Here is an 18,827-nt window from a genome sequence, read left to right as displayed (position 1 = left end):
AAGTTTTTTTTTTTAAGTTGTTATTTTAGCACAATTTTAGATTTACAGAAAAATTATGAAGATAGTACAGAGATTTCCCATATACATGCAATGAGTTTCCTCTATTATTAACATTAATGTGGTACATTTTTTACTATTAATGAAGCAATATTGATGCATTATTATTAACTAAAGTCCATACTTTATTCAGACTTCTAATTTTTACCTAATGTCCTCTTTCTGTCCAGGAACCCATCTAGGAACCACATTACATTTAGTCCTCATGTCCCCTTTGGCTACTCTGGGCTATGCACTTTCTCAGACTTTCCTTGTTTTGGTGACCTTTGCAGTTTTAAGGAGTACTGGTCAGGCATTTTGTAGAATTTCTTGCAATTTTGATTTATTCATGTTTTTCTCATGATTAGACTAGGGTTGTATGTTCTTGGGAGGAAAACCACAGAGTTAAAGTGCCACATCCATTACGTCACATCATACTATCAACATGAATCATCACTGTCACCTTGCTGAGGAAGTGTTTGTCAGATTTCTCCACTTTAAAATTTCTGTATTTTTTCCCCTGTCTATACTGTCGTCTTTGGAAGGAAGTTACTGTGTGAAGCCCGTACTGAAGGAGTGGGGAGTTATGCTTCACCTCCTTGAAGGCACACTATTTGCATAAATTATTTTGAATTATTCTGCATGGGAGATTTATTTATTCTCCCCATTTATTTATTTATTCAATCATTTATATCAATATAGACTCATGAATATTTGTTTTATACTTTGGGTTATAATCCAATACCACTTTATTTTGTTGCTCAAAATTTGCCAACTTTGGCCAGTGGGAGATCTCTCAGTTGACTCCCATGTCCCTTCGACGTATCTCCTTTGAGTTTTGTTTTATTGTTGTTGTTGAACATGTGCTTACTTTCTAGCATAACAAGATGCTCAGACTCATGTATTTCTTACCTGAGTCCTAGAATCAGCCATTTCTCCAAGGAGCTGTGGTTCCTCTGATTGAGGAATGATAATAGAAACCAAGATCTGACTACTAGATTTGGTTGTTACTGGGGAGTTGTTGACTCTAGGCCCTCTCAGAGAGGAAATATTTGTGTGTATACTAAACTGTTATATACATATCTATAAATGTTTCTTTGTCGTCATCTGTATTTTTATTAAGCTAACCATGAGTTCATATTGATCTCTCTGACTTTGTTACCACATGGATCATTCTTGCCTTTTCCCCTTGCCTATCTGCAACCTCCACTCCAACAGCGAGAAGCCTGGCTCTCACCATCAGCCGTCCGTTTACTTAATTGTTGGCTTCCACTGTACATGTATAGTGTTATCACAGTTGTTATCCTGTACCCCTGGAGCAAACAGCTGAACCGGAGTACAGTGCTCATGTGCGGTTTCTGGTGCCATTAGTCATGCAGACTCTATTCATTTCCAAAGTTACTTAAGGTGAGCACCTTTTTCCTCCACCCCCTTCAGTGAGATGGTTTCAGACATTTGTGATACATTTAGATTGTTTTGTCACATTCTGCATTCCATCCTGGGATTCTATGACATCCTAAATAATTTTTGAAAATTTTCATACGTTAGCGTGCACTCTTTGTGCTGTGAAGTTATAGGTTTTTAAAAATGCATAGCGTCATGTAACCACCATTACAGAATCATACAGAATAGTTTTACCACCCTAAAAAAATCTCCTGTGTGTGAATTCTCATTCAACCCTCTCCCCTCCCCCAAACCCCTAGCCGCCACTGATCTTTTTACCATCTCTCTAGTTTACTTTTTCCAGAATGTTGTCTGATTGGAATAAGTAGCCTTTTCAAATTAGGTTCTTTCACTTAGCAGTATGTGTTTATGATTTGTCTGTGTCTTTTTGTGGCTTGATAGCTGATTTCTTTTTGTCACTGAATAACGTTTCCTTCTATGGATGTACCACAGTTTATTTATACCTTCATCTATTGAAAGATATCTTGATTGCTTCTAGTTTTTGGCAATTATAAATCTGCTTTAAACATTTGTCTGCAGGCTTTTTTTGTGGCCATAAATTTTCAGTTTATTTAGGTAAATGTCTAGGAGCAGGATTGCTGAATCCTATGGTAAGACTTTAACTTTGTAAGAAACTGCCTGTCTTCCAAATTGCTGTACCATTTTACATTCCCACCAGCAAAGAATGAGAGTTCCTGTTGCTCTCCATCCTTGCTAGCAATTGGTATTGTCAGTCTTTTGGGTTTTAGCCATTCTAATAGGTATATAGTGGTATTTCATTGTTTTAATTTGCATTTGCGTTTCCCTAATGACAAATAATGTTGAATATCTTTTCAGATTTTTGTGTGTGTCTAGGTGTGTCTAGGTTCTTTTTTTAAAGTCTTGCCTATGGACATCCAGTTGTTCCAGCACCATTTGTTGAAGGCATTATCCTCTCTCCATTGAATTGCTTTTGCTTTTTTGTTAAAGATCAGTTGACTATATTTTCGTGGGTCTATTTCCGCACCCTCTATTCTGTCCCAGTGATCTATGTTTCTGTTCTTTCACCAATACCATGCTATCTTAATTACAACTAGTGTTTCTCTTTTTAAAATTATACTTGCAGATTTTTCTTTTTATACCTCACAAGAACCAGTTTTGAATTTCTTTGCTAAATTCTAGCTCTTATCTTTATTATTTCTTTTCTTGAACTTCTTTTGTTTTTGTTTTCTCTAACTTCTTCAGCTAAATTAGTTAAGCTCATTTTATTTTCTCTTAAAATATGTGTCTGCTAGAGCTGCCATAAAAAAATGCCACAGACCAAGTGGCTTAAACAGCAGAAATTTATTTTCTCACAGTTTTGGAGGTTAGCAGTCCAAGATCAGGGTGCTGGGAAATTCATTTTTTGGTGAGGTCCCTCTTTCTGGCTTGCAGATGGCCATCTTCTCCCTGGGTCTTCACATGACCTTTTCTCTGGGCAGAGAGGGAAGGAGGGAGGGGATCAAGATATCTCTGGTGTCTCTTCCTCTTCGTATAAGGACACCAATTCTATCAGATTAGGACCCCACCCAGTGACCTCATTTCACTTTAATTACCTCCTTCAAGGCCCTGTGTTCGAATACAGCGACATTGGGGGTTAGGGCTTCAACATAGGAATTTTGGAGGGAGACAGTTCAGTCCATAACAATATGATAAAAAGCATCATTGCTATGAATTTGTTTCTGAAAATAGCTTTACCTCTGTACTACCTTCTCTAATATGTGGTGTCATCATTATTCTCTACAAGTTGTTATTGTATTCTTATTTCTCACTGATCTAATAGTTAATTAGAAAATGATAGTGCCTTGCCCTTATTCTCCAGAATTTTTTTAAAAAAATTTTTTGCTGAGGAAGATTAGCCCTGAGCTAACATCTGTGCCAGTCTTCCTCTATTTTATATGTGGGTTACCACCACAACATGGCTGATGAGTGGTGTAGGTCTGCACCCAAGATCTGAACCCACAAACCTGGGCTGCTGAAGTGGAGCATGCCAAACTTAACCACTAGGCCATGGGGCTGGCCCCCTCCAGAACTTTTTATGAGCACTATATTTTAAAAGCTAATATAGAAATTTATGATATTGTGTCATTGTGTTGATATTTTGAATTTATTGAAATTTTCTTTGTAGTCTGATAGAGTGATTCTCAATTGTACAGGATGTTTGAATATGTACATTTTTGGTTGGCATATGATGTGGGGTGGGGGGAGAGCTTCTTCTAGTTTACAGGGGCAACTGAGAACTTCTGGATCTCCTCCATGCCGCAGGCCAGCCATGGGAATTGTGTGGTGTGTGTATATGTGTGTGTGTGTGTGAGAGAGAGAGAGAGCGAGCAAATTTCAGGCCCCATCTCCCTCTAAACATGCCACACTGCCATTGCTGCTTTGCATCTGTCATGGGTAGGTGTGGAGCACTGTGTATGGAGTCTCCTGCCAGAGTTCCAGGTGTGCAGTGAGGCAGAGTCCACTGCTCTGGGTTCTCTTTGAGGATCTCTATCCGATTCTAGGATTTCACCTCCAATGGGATGTGTGCCAGAGAGCAGCCTCACACTTGTGTCACTTGTATCTACTTCTAACTCATCCCCTCAGATGCTCTTCTAGGTCCTCCCCTATAGTCTGGGATGGGCTTTAATCTCTTCCCTAGGTGGCAGGAAACAACCCACATCCTGCGGTCCTCCTCTTCCAGGACTCTTATTAAAAATTGTGTTCAGTCCTTCATGCTCTGGCTCTTGATCTCTGAAGTGAGATGGGTTTTTTTTTTCCCAGATAAATGTTTGTTGTGAGGATTAAAATTAGAATTAAAAATTTTTCCTATTAACTTTTTATTTTGATATAATTTCAGACTTAAAGTCTTAAGAAAAGCACGAAGAATTCTCAAATACCCTTTACTCCAATTCTCCAAGTGTTAATATTTTACCACATTCTCCTTTTCTTTTTCTGTCTTTATATACATATATCTCCCCTCTGTCTCTCTCTCTCCATGCGCTTGCACACACGCACGCACACACACACGCAAATCAGGAATTAACATTGATGTGACACTATTATCTAATCTATAGACTTTACTCATATTTTGCCAACTGTCTCACCAAAATCCTTTATAACAAAAGAAAGTCCCAGATGATGTATTGCATTTAGTTGTCACGTCTCTTTGGTCATTCTTTGTGTTTATGACATTGGCATTTTTGAAGGCTATAGCCCTGTTATTTTGTAGACTTTTCCTCAGTTTGGGTTTCTTTATGTTTCCACACGATTAGGTTCATGTTGTCCATTTTTGGCAGGAATCCCATTGACGTAATACTGTGTTCTTCTCAGTGGATCAGATCAGGAAGCGCAGGATGTTGATTATCCCCTTACCGGGGGCGTTGACTTTGATCACTTGTTAAGGTGGTATCTGCCACGTTTCCCCACTGCAGAGTTACTGTTTTTCCTTTTGTACTAAATAGGTTATCTTGTGAGGAGATACTCTGATGCTATTATCCTGTTGTTCTTCAGATTTTCACGGACTAGATTTTTTTTTTTTTAATCTGTAAGAAAGAGCTTTCTAAAGGGGGAGTTTTGGAATTCTGAAAATGCTTTTTTTTTCCCTCAAGGAGTTAAGCGCCTTCATCTGAATGCCTGACTTTCAAAACTGTTGTGTTTTAAACTCAAGGCTGAGCTATGCGGCCTTTGTTCTAGGCTGTAGCCACATTCTGTCTGAGGCGATGAATACCACCAAGACTATGGGTGAAGGGCCACAGGGTCGCAAGAATAAGGCTAATTTTAGCCTAGGACAAGCCCCTAGGTTTAAAACCTTTAAATATCATCTTGCTATCATAGTTTTTAATATTGCAAGTTTTCATATTTTTGTGTCATTATAGGTACTTTAGCATAAAATTGAGGGAAATTGCTATTAAAGGGAATTATGGGATCAAAAATAAATATATCACCACCTTAAGTCTATGGTGTAACTTAAAACTATTAATAAAATGTTGCCAAATTGCTGGCTTGCTGAGCCTGCTTTAATGAATATTTAAGACCCCTAATAATAATGGTTGCAAAACAATTAAAAATTTGAAAAGAACTTTAAGCCTTTTTGTCTTTTGAGCAGGTTACCCCTCTCCCACCAAGGCTTACACCACTAATCTGCTAGATTAACTCATAAAAGATTGTACAAGGATTAAAGTTGTAATGTCAGTCCCAATGATGTGACATTACTATGAATTCCAAATTAAGGAATTGGAATTGATGAATTTGTTTTTACTATCGGAAGTTGTATGTGTTGAATTTGGCGATGTTGTGTGTTGGGGTGAATGTGTCTTTTGCCTGCTTCCTTTGTATCATCTCAGAGGGGGTGCTTGAACCAGGTTTGTTTGAGAGATAGGTGGTGGGTCCTGTAATATCTTCAAGACTTCTCATGTTTTCTGAAGCAAAAACATTTCTGTGCCACAACCTGGCAGATTGTTTCATGTTAAAGCATAGAGAGAGACTTAAAAAAAAGGATACTTGCTTATGTTAGCAGTTTCTTGCAAATATATGGTCTAAATTAGCTAATAGGAGACAATAAAATAAATTACATTAAAACAAAAGGAATTGAAAAACATAATTTCCTAATTTCTTTATGAGTTTTAGCTTGAGAGAATAAATCACAAAAGAAGAAAGCCAACTGCTAAGAGTCTCCTCAGTTTTCTCTTTCAAGCACATTCTTTTATCCTGATGACTAACCATGTATTTGAAATCATCACCTTGGGGGTCTAAAACAAAAAAGAAAAACACAATTACAGTTACTCAGTGTGTGTATTCTCTGTATTATGTGTGTTGGAATTTGGATACATTATCTCAGGAGAGTTCATGTGATATTTTAGCACACCCTTTTACATCCTCTTTGCACAGAAATTCTAGGGAAATGCTATTTGACTATCTTGATTTCTGCTGTTTGTTTCAGTGGCTCATGTGTACAAAGATGATTATCATTTCTACCTGGAAGTGACATTGTCTTAAGAAGTGTGTATGGGGAGGATTGATGAATATTACAGAGAATATAAGATCTTATTTTTTTTAGCAATTGTTCTTGTTAGACAATTACTTATTTATTTTGTGATTTTTTAAATCGATAGGTCCTTCTTGCTATGAGCGTGAAGACTCAGTGTTTTACACTCAAGTCCCTCCAGAAGAATATGAAAACTGTATACAGATTATCAATCAAGGTATGTTTTAATTTGTGTGGTTACGCATGTTGTCACAAGAAAATACCAGCTGCTTACAGAAACATTCACAGATGAAATGATTTGATGTGATTTATTCTAGAGGTGGGTGGAAGTAGGCAAGGTCCTAGATGAAACAAGATTGGTCATGAGTTAACCAGAGTTGAAGTTAGTTGGTTAGGGTTCATTATACCATTCTTTCTACTTTTGGATGTTTGAAATTTTAGGTAATAAAGCGTTAAAGAAAAGCTGGCTGCAAGTAATGGAAACCTAGCTTAAGCAAGAAAGAAAATGTATGAAAAGAATCCTGGTGGTAGACAGCTTTCTTTGATTCCCAAGAGCATATTCTGTGGTTAGTCATTGAGAGGGAGACTCAACTCCGAAATCCTAGAGAAAAGACCAACTGATCCAACTTGGGTTAGATATCTACCCCTGGACCAACCAACTCAACCAAACCAGCAAGGGTTGGGGTCACTATAGAAACATGGCAGCTTCTGCCGTGGGTCACCACCCGGATGGAGAGCAAAAGAGGACATTTCTAGTGAGACAATTCTCTCCAGACAGTCCAGTGTTTTTTCCTACAATTTATTAAAGATATATTTTAAAGAAACTCTATTATAAATAGAGACATGGATACATTTAACTTGAGTTACATTAATCTTGTATTATTTAAGAATATATGAAACTTCAATTGAATGAATAAACCTCATATTTCAACTTAAAAGACTATATGCAACTTGGATTATGGGAAAAAGTTACATATTTTATATCTAAGGAGGCCACTCACCAAAAAAGTCACTCATACTTTATAGGTAGTTGATTTAAAACATAATTATGTTATTGATTGAAAAATAAAACCTAATTATAAAGCACAGATTTATTTGCCTAGAAACTTATAACTTAAATTTGAGTAAAACTGTTTTTACTCAAATTTAGTTTTTGTTTGAAAAAAATTTAAATCCAGAGATCTTACCCTTTTCCTGATTCTTTCCAGCTATTGTTATCAAAATTTGTCCTTTGATTTTTAAATTTGCATTCAATCTTTGATAATTAGCTATAAATACACCAGTTGGCTAGCTCCCTTAATACTTTTTATTGAAGTAACCTCTCATAAAACAAAGATAACTTTTAAATAAACCTTGTCTGCGTTGAGCTACTGCCTGGTGTTTTACCCTTTTGGACTTTTTTTTTAAGATTGGCACCTGAGCTAACCTGTGTTGCCAGTCTTCTTTTTTTCCCCTCCTCCTTCTTCTCCCCAAAGGCCTCCCCCCTCGCCCTCCCCCTTCCCCACATAGTTGTATATTGTAGTTGTGAGTGCCTCTGGTTGTGCTGTGTGGGACACCACCTCAGCATGGCCTGATGAGTGGTGCCATGTCTGTGCCCAGGATCCGAACCAGCGAAACCCTGGGTCGCTGAAGCGGAGCCCACGAACTTAACTGTTCTGCCATGGGGCTGGCTCCCTTTTGGACTTCAATGTGGCAGTTATCCTATTTTGTAGGATGGACTCCTTTTGTTAGTTAAGAAGACTCTTCTTTGTGCATATTTTTAGAGCTTTAATGGAGAGTTCACATGATCTTGTTTTAAATGCTATAAATGTGACTACAGTAAAAACATGATATTTAACAAAGGGAGTAAGAGTCCACAAGTATTTTTCTTACCCTTGTTTTGAGCACTCGGGGTCTCAACAACTCAGAGGGTGACTTAAGCCTTTTGTCAAAGGTTGAGAAAAACCGACAAACTGAAACGGGCTCCAGTGGTTTGTGCAGATGGGATGGAGAGCATCCAGGATGTTCATGCCCAGCCCTTGCTTAAAGACGGCTTTGGAAAAAATGCTGGTGGTTCCGAAAGGGTGACGGCAAATTAACAGAATAGTAGGAAATGACTTAGTCTTTAGGGAAAGTTTTGTTTTATAAAGCCTAAAATAAAATATATTTTAAAAATCCCCATAACATCAGAGATTTCTCTGTCACATATATCACTTGAAGTTTTTTAATATTTCCCATGATTTCAAAGGAATCAACAGCAAGAAGTTTGATACATAATAATGAATAACAAAAGAAGTTTTATGAGAATTTCATTGCAAATTGTGGTGGCACATTTATCTTTTAAAGAATAAATCTCCATATATATTACGTTTCTGGATCTGGAATTTAGAAGTTCTTCTGTGTGTGTTTTATTTCTTATGTATTTTAATATATGCTTAAGGTAAAATTTTAGCATAATGGACAATTATAATTATGAAAAAATTTCAAACTTTTTTAATATTAGATTTTACCTATGATCTGGAAAGAAATGAGTCCTTGATCAAGGCAGAAAAGAAACCTTTCTCAAAAACAGAAAAGATTGAGCTCAGGGGTAAACACAGCCAGGATTTTATTAAGCGAAACATTGAGGTATGTACTTAGAAATTTAGAAGCCAGAATGTGGGACTAAATGAGTGGCAAAAATGGAAATAGTTGTGTTCAGTGTCTTTATATATTTTTTTGACTATGATACATGCATATGTAATTGAAACAGTATATATAACTGAAAGAAAAGTTTTATCAGCCAGTACTTAACTTCACTATTTTCTGTTCCATCCTATCCTCTCCTGTCCTATCCTATTCGATCCCTTTTAAAAAATATGGCTGCAACTCAATACGTTTATTTCACTATCCAGAAATGAACCTGGTTCCTGTAATTTAAAAAACATTTATTTAGATAGTAGCTTTGGACAGTGTTTCCCAGATTTTAAATTGCCTATTGGTAAAATTGTTTTTTTAGATTAATGAGACTGATTTTTATAGCTGGTGCATTTATAAATTTGAATGGAAAATGCTCCTGGGAGAGGCGGAGAGGCCAGTTGGTTGTCTGCCCCCTGGCTCTCCTTCCTCCCCAGCTGAGCCTCCTGGCAGCCCATCACTTGCCTTGAGTAGCTCTCTGCTTCGGGGGCTTGTCCTTGATCTTACAGGCTCTACAGACTCACTTGCTTTGTCCTCAAGGCAGACTCAGACTAACCAAGGGCACAGGGGCTCCTGTATTAGACCAGAATGCTAATTAATAATTTACAGCAAGAAATGTAAGTGCAGTGGACAGAAAGTTCATTGCAAACCATTCAAGCAGCTAAGTCATTAGAGAACTGCATTGGTGAGTGTGAAGTATTACAAGAGGAAAGAGTGAAATAATTCCTCACACTTCAAGCCTGATGCTTTCCACAATTGGCACGTCATTTCCAAGCCAAGTGGATTCATGGGTCAGGCTGCCTCTGCCAAGACTGGCTTCTGGAGCTCTCAATTTTTCTGTGCTCCATGTTCGTATGATCTGAAGGAAACCTTTTCCAACTTTATCCGTTTCTTTGCACTGGCCCATTGTATGTTGATATATTGTTTGATTTTCCAAGAGTGGTAGCATTTCTTCTCATAGCCAAGTTCTTGCTGACACAGACGGCAGCTCCACCATAGATTTCATTTTTCCCTTTTAACAATAGTAACTGAATCTTTGTTTAAACTCCTGGTATGATATTCTTGAAATATAAAAGCAGTTTCCTTTAGTGGATATACGCCACATAGCAAGTGGCAAGAAGATTCTTTCCCAATGTCTCAGCAAATATGTTTTTGCGTTGGTGTATATTATATAAAGAGAGGTTTGCAAACTGCCTGTGTTCTGTTGTTTTATTTTATTTTTTTAAATAAAATATTTCTTGAGATGGTTAATGTGAGGGCCTTCTTATAGTGGGAATATCTTCACTTGGAGAATGGACCTATACCAAAAATTTGACATAAAATTATGAAAATGAAAATTGCCTAATCTCACAAATTTTACCTTAGTTTATCTATACTATGAAGCCTCAGATCCCATTTTTATTTTCTTGAACTACTAATTGCTTGAGTATTAATATTTTCCATGAATGCATTCTGTAGTTGGCCAAGAATCCAGGAAAACCAGGGGTTATGATTGACAGAGAGAAGAAAAGGCTGATGGAACTTCTGAAGGACTTGGATGATAGAGATTCGGGGCTGTCCAGTTCTGAGGTATGTAAACTGGTGTTAAATGACCTCGACACTTCTTAATTTTTGTTTTTTTATCATGTAATTGACCCATTAGCACAAATTTGCAATAGTTTTTCAAATTATAAGACAATATTCTTTGACTTTAAAAAATCCTCTTTTATGAATTGGTTTTTATTGAAATTTTAAAATTTATTCTCAGTCAATTCATTATTGTCTGTCAAAGGATTACCTTATGTTATTGTAAGAGGGACTACACATTGGCTATCACAGTAATAACGTCTGCTTGTGATGCAGTGGGCTTAGTCACTGATGAATAGGAATGTATTTCTCTGTCTGCTGTTATTTTGGACATTTCTTGTTATCCCTAAACTGGCTGCCTGATATTTCAGAGTAATCTTCAGTGATCATCCTAAAGAACAGTGAACTTTGAGCATCCAGTTCCCTGAAGGGGCTGGGGGAGTGCAGACTGAGCCTAAAGAGGGGAGCAACTTGCAATCCAGGGTGCCAGTGTGGGTGTTTACAGGGCCCGGCAGGTCACACAAGGAATGCGGTGGCCCAGCATTTGCACATGTTTGCATACTAAACTTATAGCAGTATTCATTGCTTCCACAAAAGAAGTACACGTTCCTGTGTTCCTGGAAGCCCTTATCCCTGTCATATAGCTTTTATTTCCCTATATTTAATAGAGATGTGATGTAGTGAATGCTGCTGGCACCCTGCCCAGATCCCCTTTACCTGGCATCTCTCTGTGCATCCATCCCCTTCCCTGGTGCCAAGGGTGCACAGCTCCCCCCTCCCCTGGAGAATCGCCCTGGGCTAACTGGGAGCTGCACAGGCCAGGAAAGCACCCCCTCCCCACCCCACCCCTCACCTCGAGATGGGATTAGCTCTGTGGTGCAGTTAGTCCTCCAGAGCTTCCCCAGCTGAGACCACATCCTTGCCTGGCTTTCTTCCCTTGTCCTAGCCTCCTTCCCTCATGCTCCTTCTCCTGAAAACGCTCCCCCAATAAGTCATTTGAACAAGGATCCCTGTCTTAGGCTCTGTCTGGGGAACCCAGCCTGTCACGTAGGTTCAGAGGGTAATTTTGGCTTCAGGTACAAAAGCAGTGCATGTGCAGCAATGCCTGTGGCCAGTGGGGGAGGACATGGCAGTCTGTGGGAGCCAGTACTCAGCATCAGCTGGCCGCTGCTGCTTGACAATCCCAACCCAGGGCTGTCTGGGTCCTTCAATTTGTCAAGAGAAGCTAGAAATTCAGGTTTTTATGGACAACATTCCTTTTTTTAAATGTTGACAACTAATTCCATTTAAAAAAGTTCTGTGTGGACAAACAAAATCTCTACCCCTCACATCACCCCAAAAGAAAAGCAAATCTACACAACATCACAGACCAAAACCTCTAAATACTTTTTTCGAAGACGGTGAAGGTCTGGGGCTGGTGAGATTGCCCAGGGAGGTCCCTGCCCATCCAGAGGTCCCTGGGCCTCTTCACATCCAGTGTGTTATGCGAAGCAGGGGCAAGGGGTGGGGAAGGCAGGCTGCTAAACACCCACATAGTGCTGAGATATTTTAGCTTTGGGATTCATGGTAATTTGTTTATTTTATTATCAAATCTAAGATAACAGTAAGAATTAAGGGATCTGGGTCTCATTCCTGGTTTTGTGTTAATTAAGAAGTTGGGCAAGCTGCTGCCTGCTGATTCTCTGCGGACCAAACTAGGGCAGGATAGCGCTTCCTTATGTATTCTAGGAATGCTTTAACAATGAATTTTTAAAATTAATATTGCCTTTTACATATTGTTTTTGTTAGTATTTGTGTCTTGTTCCTCTCTTCATTTTAAACTCTTCTCTATCATTTAGTTTTAGGTAGATGTTTTACAAGTACCGTATAGCTGGATTTTTATTGTTGCTGTTGTGTCTTTATCTTTAGGTGTTTATCTTTTATTGTTTCTTTATCTTTTGTTATTATTTTCTATTCCTTATCTTTTAGTGGGAATATTTAATTTATTCATATTTATTATGACCACTGATATTTTGTTTTTTCTAGATTGGCACCTGAGCCAACAACTGTTGCCAATCTTTTTTTTTTTTTTCTGCTTTATCTTCCCCAAATCCCCCCTGGTACATAGTTGTATATCTTAGTTGCAGATCCTTCTAGTTGTGGCATGTGGGACGCTGCCTCAGTGCCCGATGAGCAGTGCCATGTCTGCGCCCAGGATCTGAATGGGCGAAACCCTGGGCCACTGCAGTGGAGCACGTGAACTTAAGCTCGGCCATGGGGCTGGCCCCTACTGATCTCTTTTTTTATATTTCATTTATTATATTTATTTTGCTTTCTTTATCCCATTTTCCTCTCCTTGCTTGAAAATTCAGAATCCTATTTCTGATCTGGTAGTGTTAACCTTCAAGTTCTTAAAACACGAATTTTCTTTTCAACTTCAGTAATTAATCTCTAAAATCTTATATCTTAAAAAGATAAAATCTTTGTTACACTTGTATTTCCCTTTTCTCCCATTTCCTCTCCTCCAGAATGCATTGAAATCACCTGGAATTTCAGTTCCAGAATATTATAAGTTTTTACCGTTAAAAATCCTTCTTTTATTTTAGGAATCTTTCTCAACAATACCCAAATTTTTAACCATGTCATTAATTGTATATTTAGGCTCATCTAATTGTTTATTTGTACAAATCACTTCTCTTGAATTATTCCTCTGGAATTTTTTTTGAATTTTTCCCCCAGAAATGATGGTATGTAGATGATTTTTGAGTGTTTACATATTCAAAAACTTATTTTTCCCTGATTTGAATGATGACTGGGTAGTAACTAAATTCTACATGCAAAATCCTTTCTTTCTGAAAGCATGTAGCATTTTCTCTTTATTTTTGAGTTCAAAAATTTTATCAGAACATACTTGTGTGTCTTTAAAAACATTTTTGTTCCTGCATGGTGCCTTGTAGCTCTTTTAATCTAAAGGATCAAGTCTTTCTTCGGTTCAGAAAATTATCTCCTATTATTTCTTCCCTTCCATCATCTCTTTTCTCTCCTTTTGGCCTACCTAAAATGGGATATCAGTGGGGAACATGATTGGCTGCAAGTAGCAGAAAACTTTATAAACAGTGCCTTAAACAAGTAAAGAGTTTATTTTTTTTAAGTAATAAGAAGTGCAGTTGTAAGCAGCTAGTGTCTTCCTATCGTCCTGCTCCACGATCTTCGTGTGGTTTTGTTTTTAGGTTTGCAAGCTTGCTGCTACATCTTTAGGTAATGTGTCCATTTTCCAGGCAGAAAGAAAGGGGTGAGGGTAAAGGGCAAAGAGACATTCCTCCGAGGCTTTGCCTTGTCATTTGGGAAGGCATGGTATCCCCAGGACTTCCTCCTGCATCTCATTGGCCAAGCTGTGTCCCATAGCCATCTGTTTCATACATTGCTGCAAGGGAGACCAGGGATTCAGATATTTCCCTTTCTAGTTTCTGTAGCAGAGGAAGGCAAGGAAGAAAGAATTTGCAAAAGGAGATAAGGTTACTCAGCGTACAAGTGTCTGCCACAGATGGCTATAGAACCTCCCGGATCCCTCCTCTAGATATTATAACATTTTTCTCATAATTTGTCTTTTTTCCATTTTGCTCATATGAACTCACTTTACAGTTTTCCAAGTTGGGTTTCAAGCATATCTATTCTGCTGTTTAGCTATGCAGCCCTCTTTTGAGATTGTTGTTATTGTTTTTACAATTATTATTGTTTTCTAAGCTCATATTTGCTGAGAGTTCTTTCTGCAAGTCCTCTGAGAATAAAGAGGGTCCTTTCTTATTCTCTGGTGTGCGAGATGGACATTTTATACAGAAATTCTGTAAGCCAGATAGATGGTGGCACTCCTTAGAATAGAGATTCGGAGGAGGACGATGTGTAGTGTGATAGGAAGAATTTAGGAACACTTTGAGGAAAGGACCTATCTACTGTATTCTCAAACATACCAAGCTTCTTGCCATTCCTCAAATTTGCTGTATTCTTTCAAACTTCTGTGTGTCCTTTTCTTTATGGAGTGCGCCACCACTTCATCTCTGACAAATGCCCATGCCACTTTAAAAAGATGACTAAAATGATAATTATGTTTTAATTAACCAGAACTCTTGCCCTCTGGTTGATCTTTATAGTGGTGTGTTTAATTGTATGGATGTAAGATTCTCTTGAATCTCTCTAGGATACTTACTTTGAATTTTTTTGAGGATTTCCTCCTGTGTTTGGAACTCACACATTAATGGCTCCCCAAAGATAGATGCCTCTGCTGCTGCCCCCCCCCCCCCCCCAGCAAAATGGGTTTTGCGTCAGATCTCAAATTATTTACATCTAAGTCAGTATCGAATGAGTGAGTCCACTTGTGGACCCTCGGTTACTGGTCCGAGCCCTAGCTGTAAAGGAGGGTGGTGAAGAGCATTTTCTGGGTTCTGTCTTAGGGAGACAAGACTCCTAAAAGCTCGCAATTTCCCGCACATAGCAAGGGTGTCTAGAAGGTGTTAGAAAGACAGAAAAACGTGATACCATCTGCTGTGTATTAGCATATAATTTCCTTCTGTAGCTGCATAGTGCATGAGACATTTAAATTTCTGCTGAATTAACCTGACATGCTCTTTTACCTCCAGTGTCTTTAAAAAGTAATTCTATTCAGACAAGAATTTAAAATTTATTAACCAGTATTTGGTCGTTCATTCCATAGTTTTACTTTTTGTGATTCTTGTATTATTTCTCATTTATGTCATACAGTTTTGACATCACTTTTATTTAGGAAAAATTACACTTTCTTATTTGTGAGTAATATTATTTTTTATAATCATGTATAACTTTCATATACCAACTAATAAGTGTAATTAAAAATGTTTACTACTATATCTTGTCTTTGTATGGATATACTGTAGTCTCCTCACTTTATCCCTGTTTTCAGACATCTGGGCTTTTTGCAATTATCCTTTATTATAAGTAACGTGGCAAAAAACATATCAGTCAGTGTTCCGGGTTTCAAAAAACAGAGATGGACTTTGACTAAAAAACAAACAATGAAACAAAAATCCACTGGGGACTTGAGTAGCAGGCAGACTCATTGGGAAGTTTGGAGAACCAAGTTTGTAAACCAGGCAGAAGTTGAGGTAGCCAGAAACATGGCCATAGAAACTCCTCAGAAACAGGCTGGTTAGGGGCTGCACCACGGCCACCAGACACCCCCCATAGATGCTTGCTGCTGCCACCTTCATTGCGGCTGACACTGGATTTTCACTGCTACTGCTGTCACTATTAATCATTTTTCTGCTTTTCCTCCATCTTTCCATCTCTCTCTTTCTCCCTCAAGAGTCAAAGTCCAGGGTGTTCACTTCTGATTGGCTGAATCTAGGTCATTTGCTTGTCTTCTTGATGCCAGTGGGAAGAGGGAAGGAGTGTCTGGTGGTGACCTATCCCCTACCGAGACTCATGCACTGTTTGGTTTCCCTGAAGCAGGAAGGGAGGTTGGGTGCTGGGGTTGTGGGAGACAAATAGAAGTCTTTTTGCATAAGTTTTTCATAGATTTCTTCCTGTTACCGTCTAGGGATTGAGTCCTTGTATTAGAGTTATGAAAACAAAGTGTATGAAATTCTTAAGCTTCCTTGCCCTCCACCTGCTCCTTTGTTCTTAGTGTTCTTCATGATTCTTCTGTCCTCGTACTACACACTTCCCTGTGTGACCTCACCCGTTCCCATGGTCCAAGGGTGTGAACCACTATTGATATATGGGTGAGTCCAAAATACTTATTTCCAGCCCAGATCTCTACCTTGAACTTCAGACAAATATATTTAACTACCTAACATAATCTGTGTGTATCCTAGGGACATCTGTGAATATCGAAAGGTCCCAAACAGAATTCATCATTATTTTCCTCCTCAAGCCTGTATTCTCCTATATTTCCTAGTTTGGTCAATATGACCATCATCCACCCTAGTTGACAAAATCAGGAATTTGGTTTTTATCTTTGATCCTTATTCATCCCTTCAGTCTTCCATCAAATTACCTCCCGATTCTGTAAATTCTACCTCGCAAGTATCTTTGGAATCTGTCCTATGTTCTGCATTCCCAGGGAACATTCTTTAGTTCAAGCACTTATCACTTTTGTTCTAGATTATGGCTTTTGCTTCTTAACTGGGTTTTCTACCTCTACTCTTGCCCTCACCAGCTCCAGTTTTAAAGTACATAGCTGATCATGTCATTTCTTTGAGATGTGATTAAGATTGATTATTTCCTCCAGGAAGCCTCCTCCAACCACTTTGTCTCCCTGTCTCCCTTCCCATCCGCAGAGGTTGGTTGATCCTCCTTGGTTCCCATGGCGCCCTGGGCTGACTGGTACTCTTCACACCGTGTTAAACTCTTTGCTGCCAAGAGACTGAGAACTCCTTGAGGGCAGAAGCTTGTGAATTAGTATTGAATCACCAGTGCCCAGTATAGTGCCTGTACACAGTAGGCACTCAGAATGAGATTTCTGAAAGAGTGTTATGAGTGGGTTTTAACCCATTATGAGACTAATGTTAGGTGATAAGGAGTTAGATGACCAATTAAACTCATGAAATCCAAACAACTGAGTTTAAAGACCCTATATTACTTTTCAGGGACAAATTTTGAAAATACCTAGGTCCTTTATAGGTATTTTATAGGATATATATGATTCTTCCTGTTCAACATATCACAAACCACTTTTTCAAAGTGGAGAAATGAGAATTTTATGAGACCCAGACTGTGAGGCTAAGAGATATTTTCCACAGGAAACCTCCCACCCACCAAATGTAAGAAGATACTTTGCCCAGGGTTGGCAGATAATGAAACCATAAACTATTTAATTTTTTTCTTTCACTATCCCAATGTTAATGCTGTGGTTTTGTTTTGTTTTTGTTTATTTGTTTTTGTGAAGTCCTGAGTTTTGATGTAGCAGTCTGAAAGGTATGTTTTGGATAAAATGCAGCATAGGGATGATCTGGTGACTGACCCTTATTTCCTCTTAGGGCGATCAGTCTGGCTGGCTGGTCCCAGGAGAAGGATACACACTTGCGGTCACCCAGCATCAGCAGCTTGCTGAAATCGATACAAAACTCCAAGAACTCTCTGCAGGCTCCCCAACAATTTTCAGCTTTTCTCCAAGAATTGGAAATCAGAGTGATCAGGTATGTTTACTTCAAGAGCATGTAGACAGTTCAGGTTTATGAGTGCTAAAGCTAGTTCACATAATTTGACAATCTGCTTGTTAACCAAAGAAAATTCTTCCCATTTTCATTTTCCATGACTCCAGCTGCAGTGGTAGTCATTTCCATAACAGTGTGGATTTTCCTTTAGCGACTTCCACTTCCTATTCATTTTTCTTTCAGTTGGTAATTTGCTGGGATGGGGGTCGCTGAGGAAATATTTATTTTAATATTGTTATATCTTTATGATTTAAGCTAATTCTTGATCATGATCAAGAGAGAGGAGAGGGAAGAAAATTGATATAGCCCTCATTAGTACTTTGAGAACCTTATTTCCTTCTGTTCCTCTGGTTCTAGGTATTAGGAATGGCAGCTACTTGTCCCTTACTCTGCCACATTCTTCTCCCTCTTTTAATTTAACATCAAGCAGTGAAGCCTTATGTTGATGGCTTCTCTCCTGTGAGGGTTTTGAAATAAATGTGTTTCCTCTCTCGATAGTTCCCTCAAATATTCCTTTACAAAGCTAGTAGAAGGTGTAGAAAAACAGAAGAGTAACAGCAGCTTTGGAAAAGTAAAGTTCTTTTTCCCCCTCTATATTTCAGTACTAAATGGGATCTAGTTTGGGGTTGGGTGTTAGTTTTCAGCTGAAGAGAAAATGGCTGGTCTTTTCTTATTCTACTAACCCTCTGCCAGTTTCTTAAACATTTCACCAAATCATTTTCTGTACAGTCTTAGATGCATATGATTTCTTGGTCCTTAAAAAGATTTAAATAGCTATAGTCTATAGGTAATAATTCTGCTTTATAGTGAGTCTTTCCTCCAAGCTATCAATTGAGGTTTAGAGATTTGGCTTTGGGACAGTTGAAACTACCTCAGGGGAAGGGAGCAGCGTTAAGATGTTCCAAAGAAAGTTTGGTCACTGGCAAAACCTTTCTGGAGCCGTCTGGAGCCTTTGACCCTGGTTACACTACAGTTTA

General features: G+C 38.4%; 1 protein-coding gene across 1 annotated transcript in view; it reads left to right on the top strand.

The window, feature by feature from the left end:
• FSIP1 (fibrous sheath interacting protein 1) overlaps positions 1 to 18,827 on the top strand; it is a 169,580-nt gene that overhangs the window by 30,063 nt on the left and 120,690 nt on the right. Inside the window, exons 6-9 of the mRNA XM_046652924.1 lie at positions 6,591 to 6,680; positions 8,946 to 9,070; positions 10,577 to 10,687; positions 17,674 to 17,832. Of these exons, the coding sequence (XP_046508880.1) occupies positions 6,591 to 6,680; positions 8,946 to 9,070; positions 10,577 to 10,687; positions 17,674 to 17,832 (485 nt within the window). The remainder of the gene's footprint in view (positions 1 to 6,590; positions 6,681 to 8,945; positions 9,071 to 10,576; positions 10,688 to 17,673; positions 17,833 to 18,827) is intronic.

The sequence above is a fragment of the Equus quagga genome, chromosome 2 (assembly GCF_021613505.1).
Source record: "Equus quagga isolate Etosha38 chromosome 2, UCLA_HA_Equagga_1.0, whole genome shotgun sequence".
Taxonomy (NCBI): domain Eukaryota; kingdom Metazoa; phylum Chordata; class Mammalia; order Perissodactyla; family Equidae; genus Equus; species Equus quagga.
The sequence above is the reverse complement of the archived record's forward strand: the minus strand, read 5'-3'. Positions and strand labels throughout refer to the sequence as shown.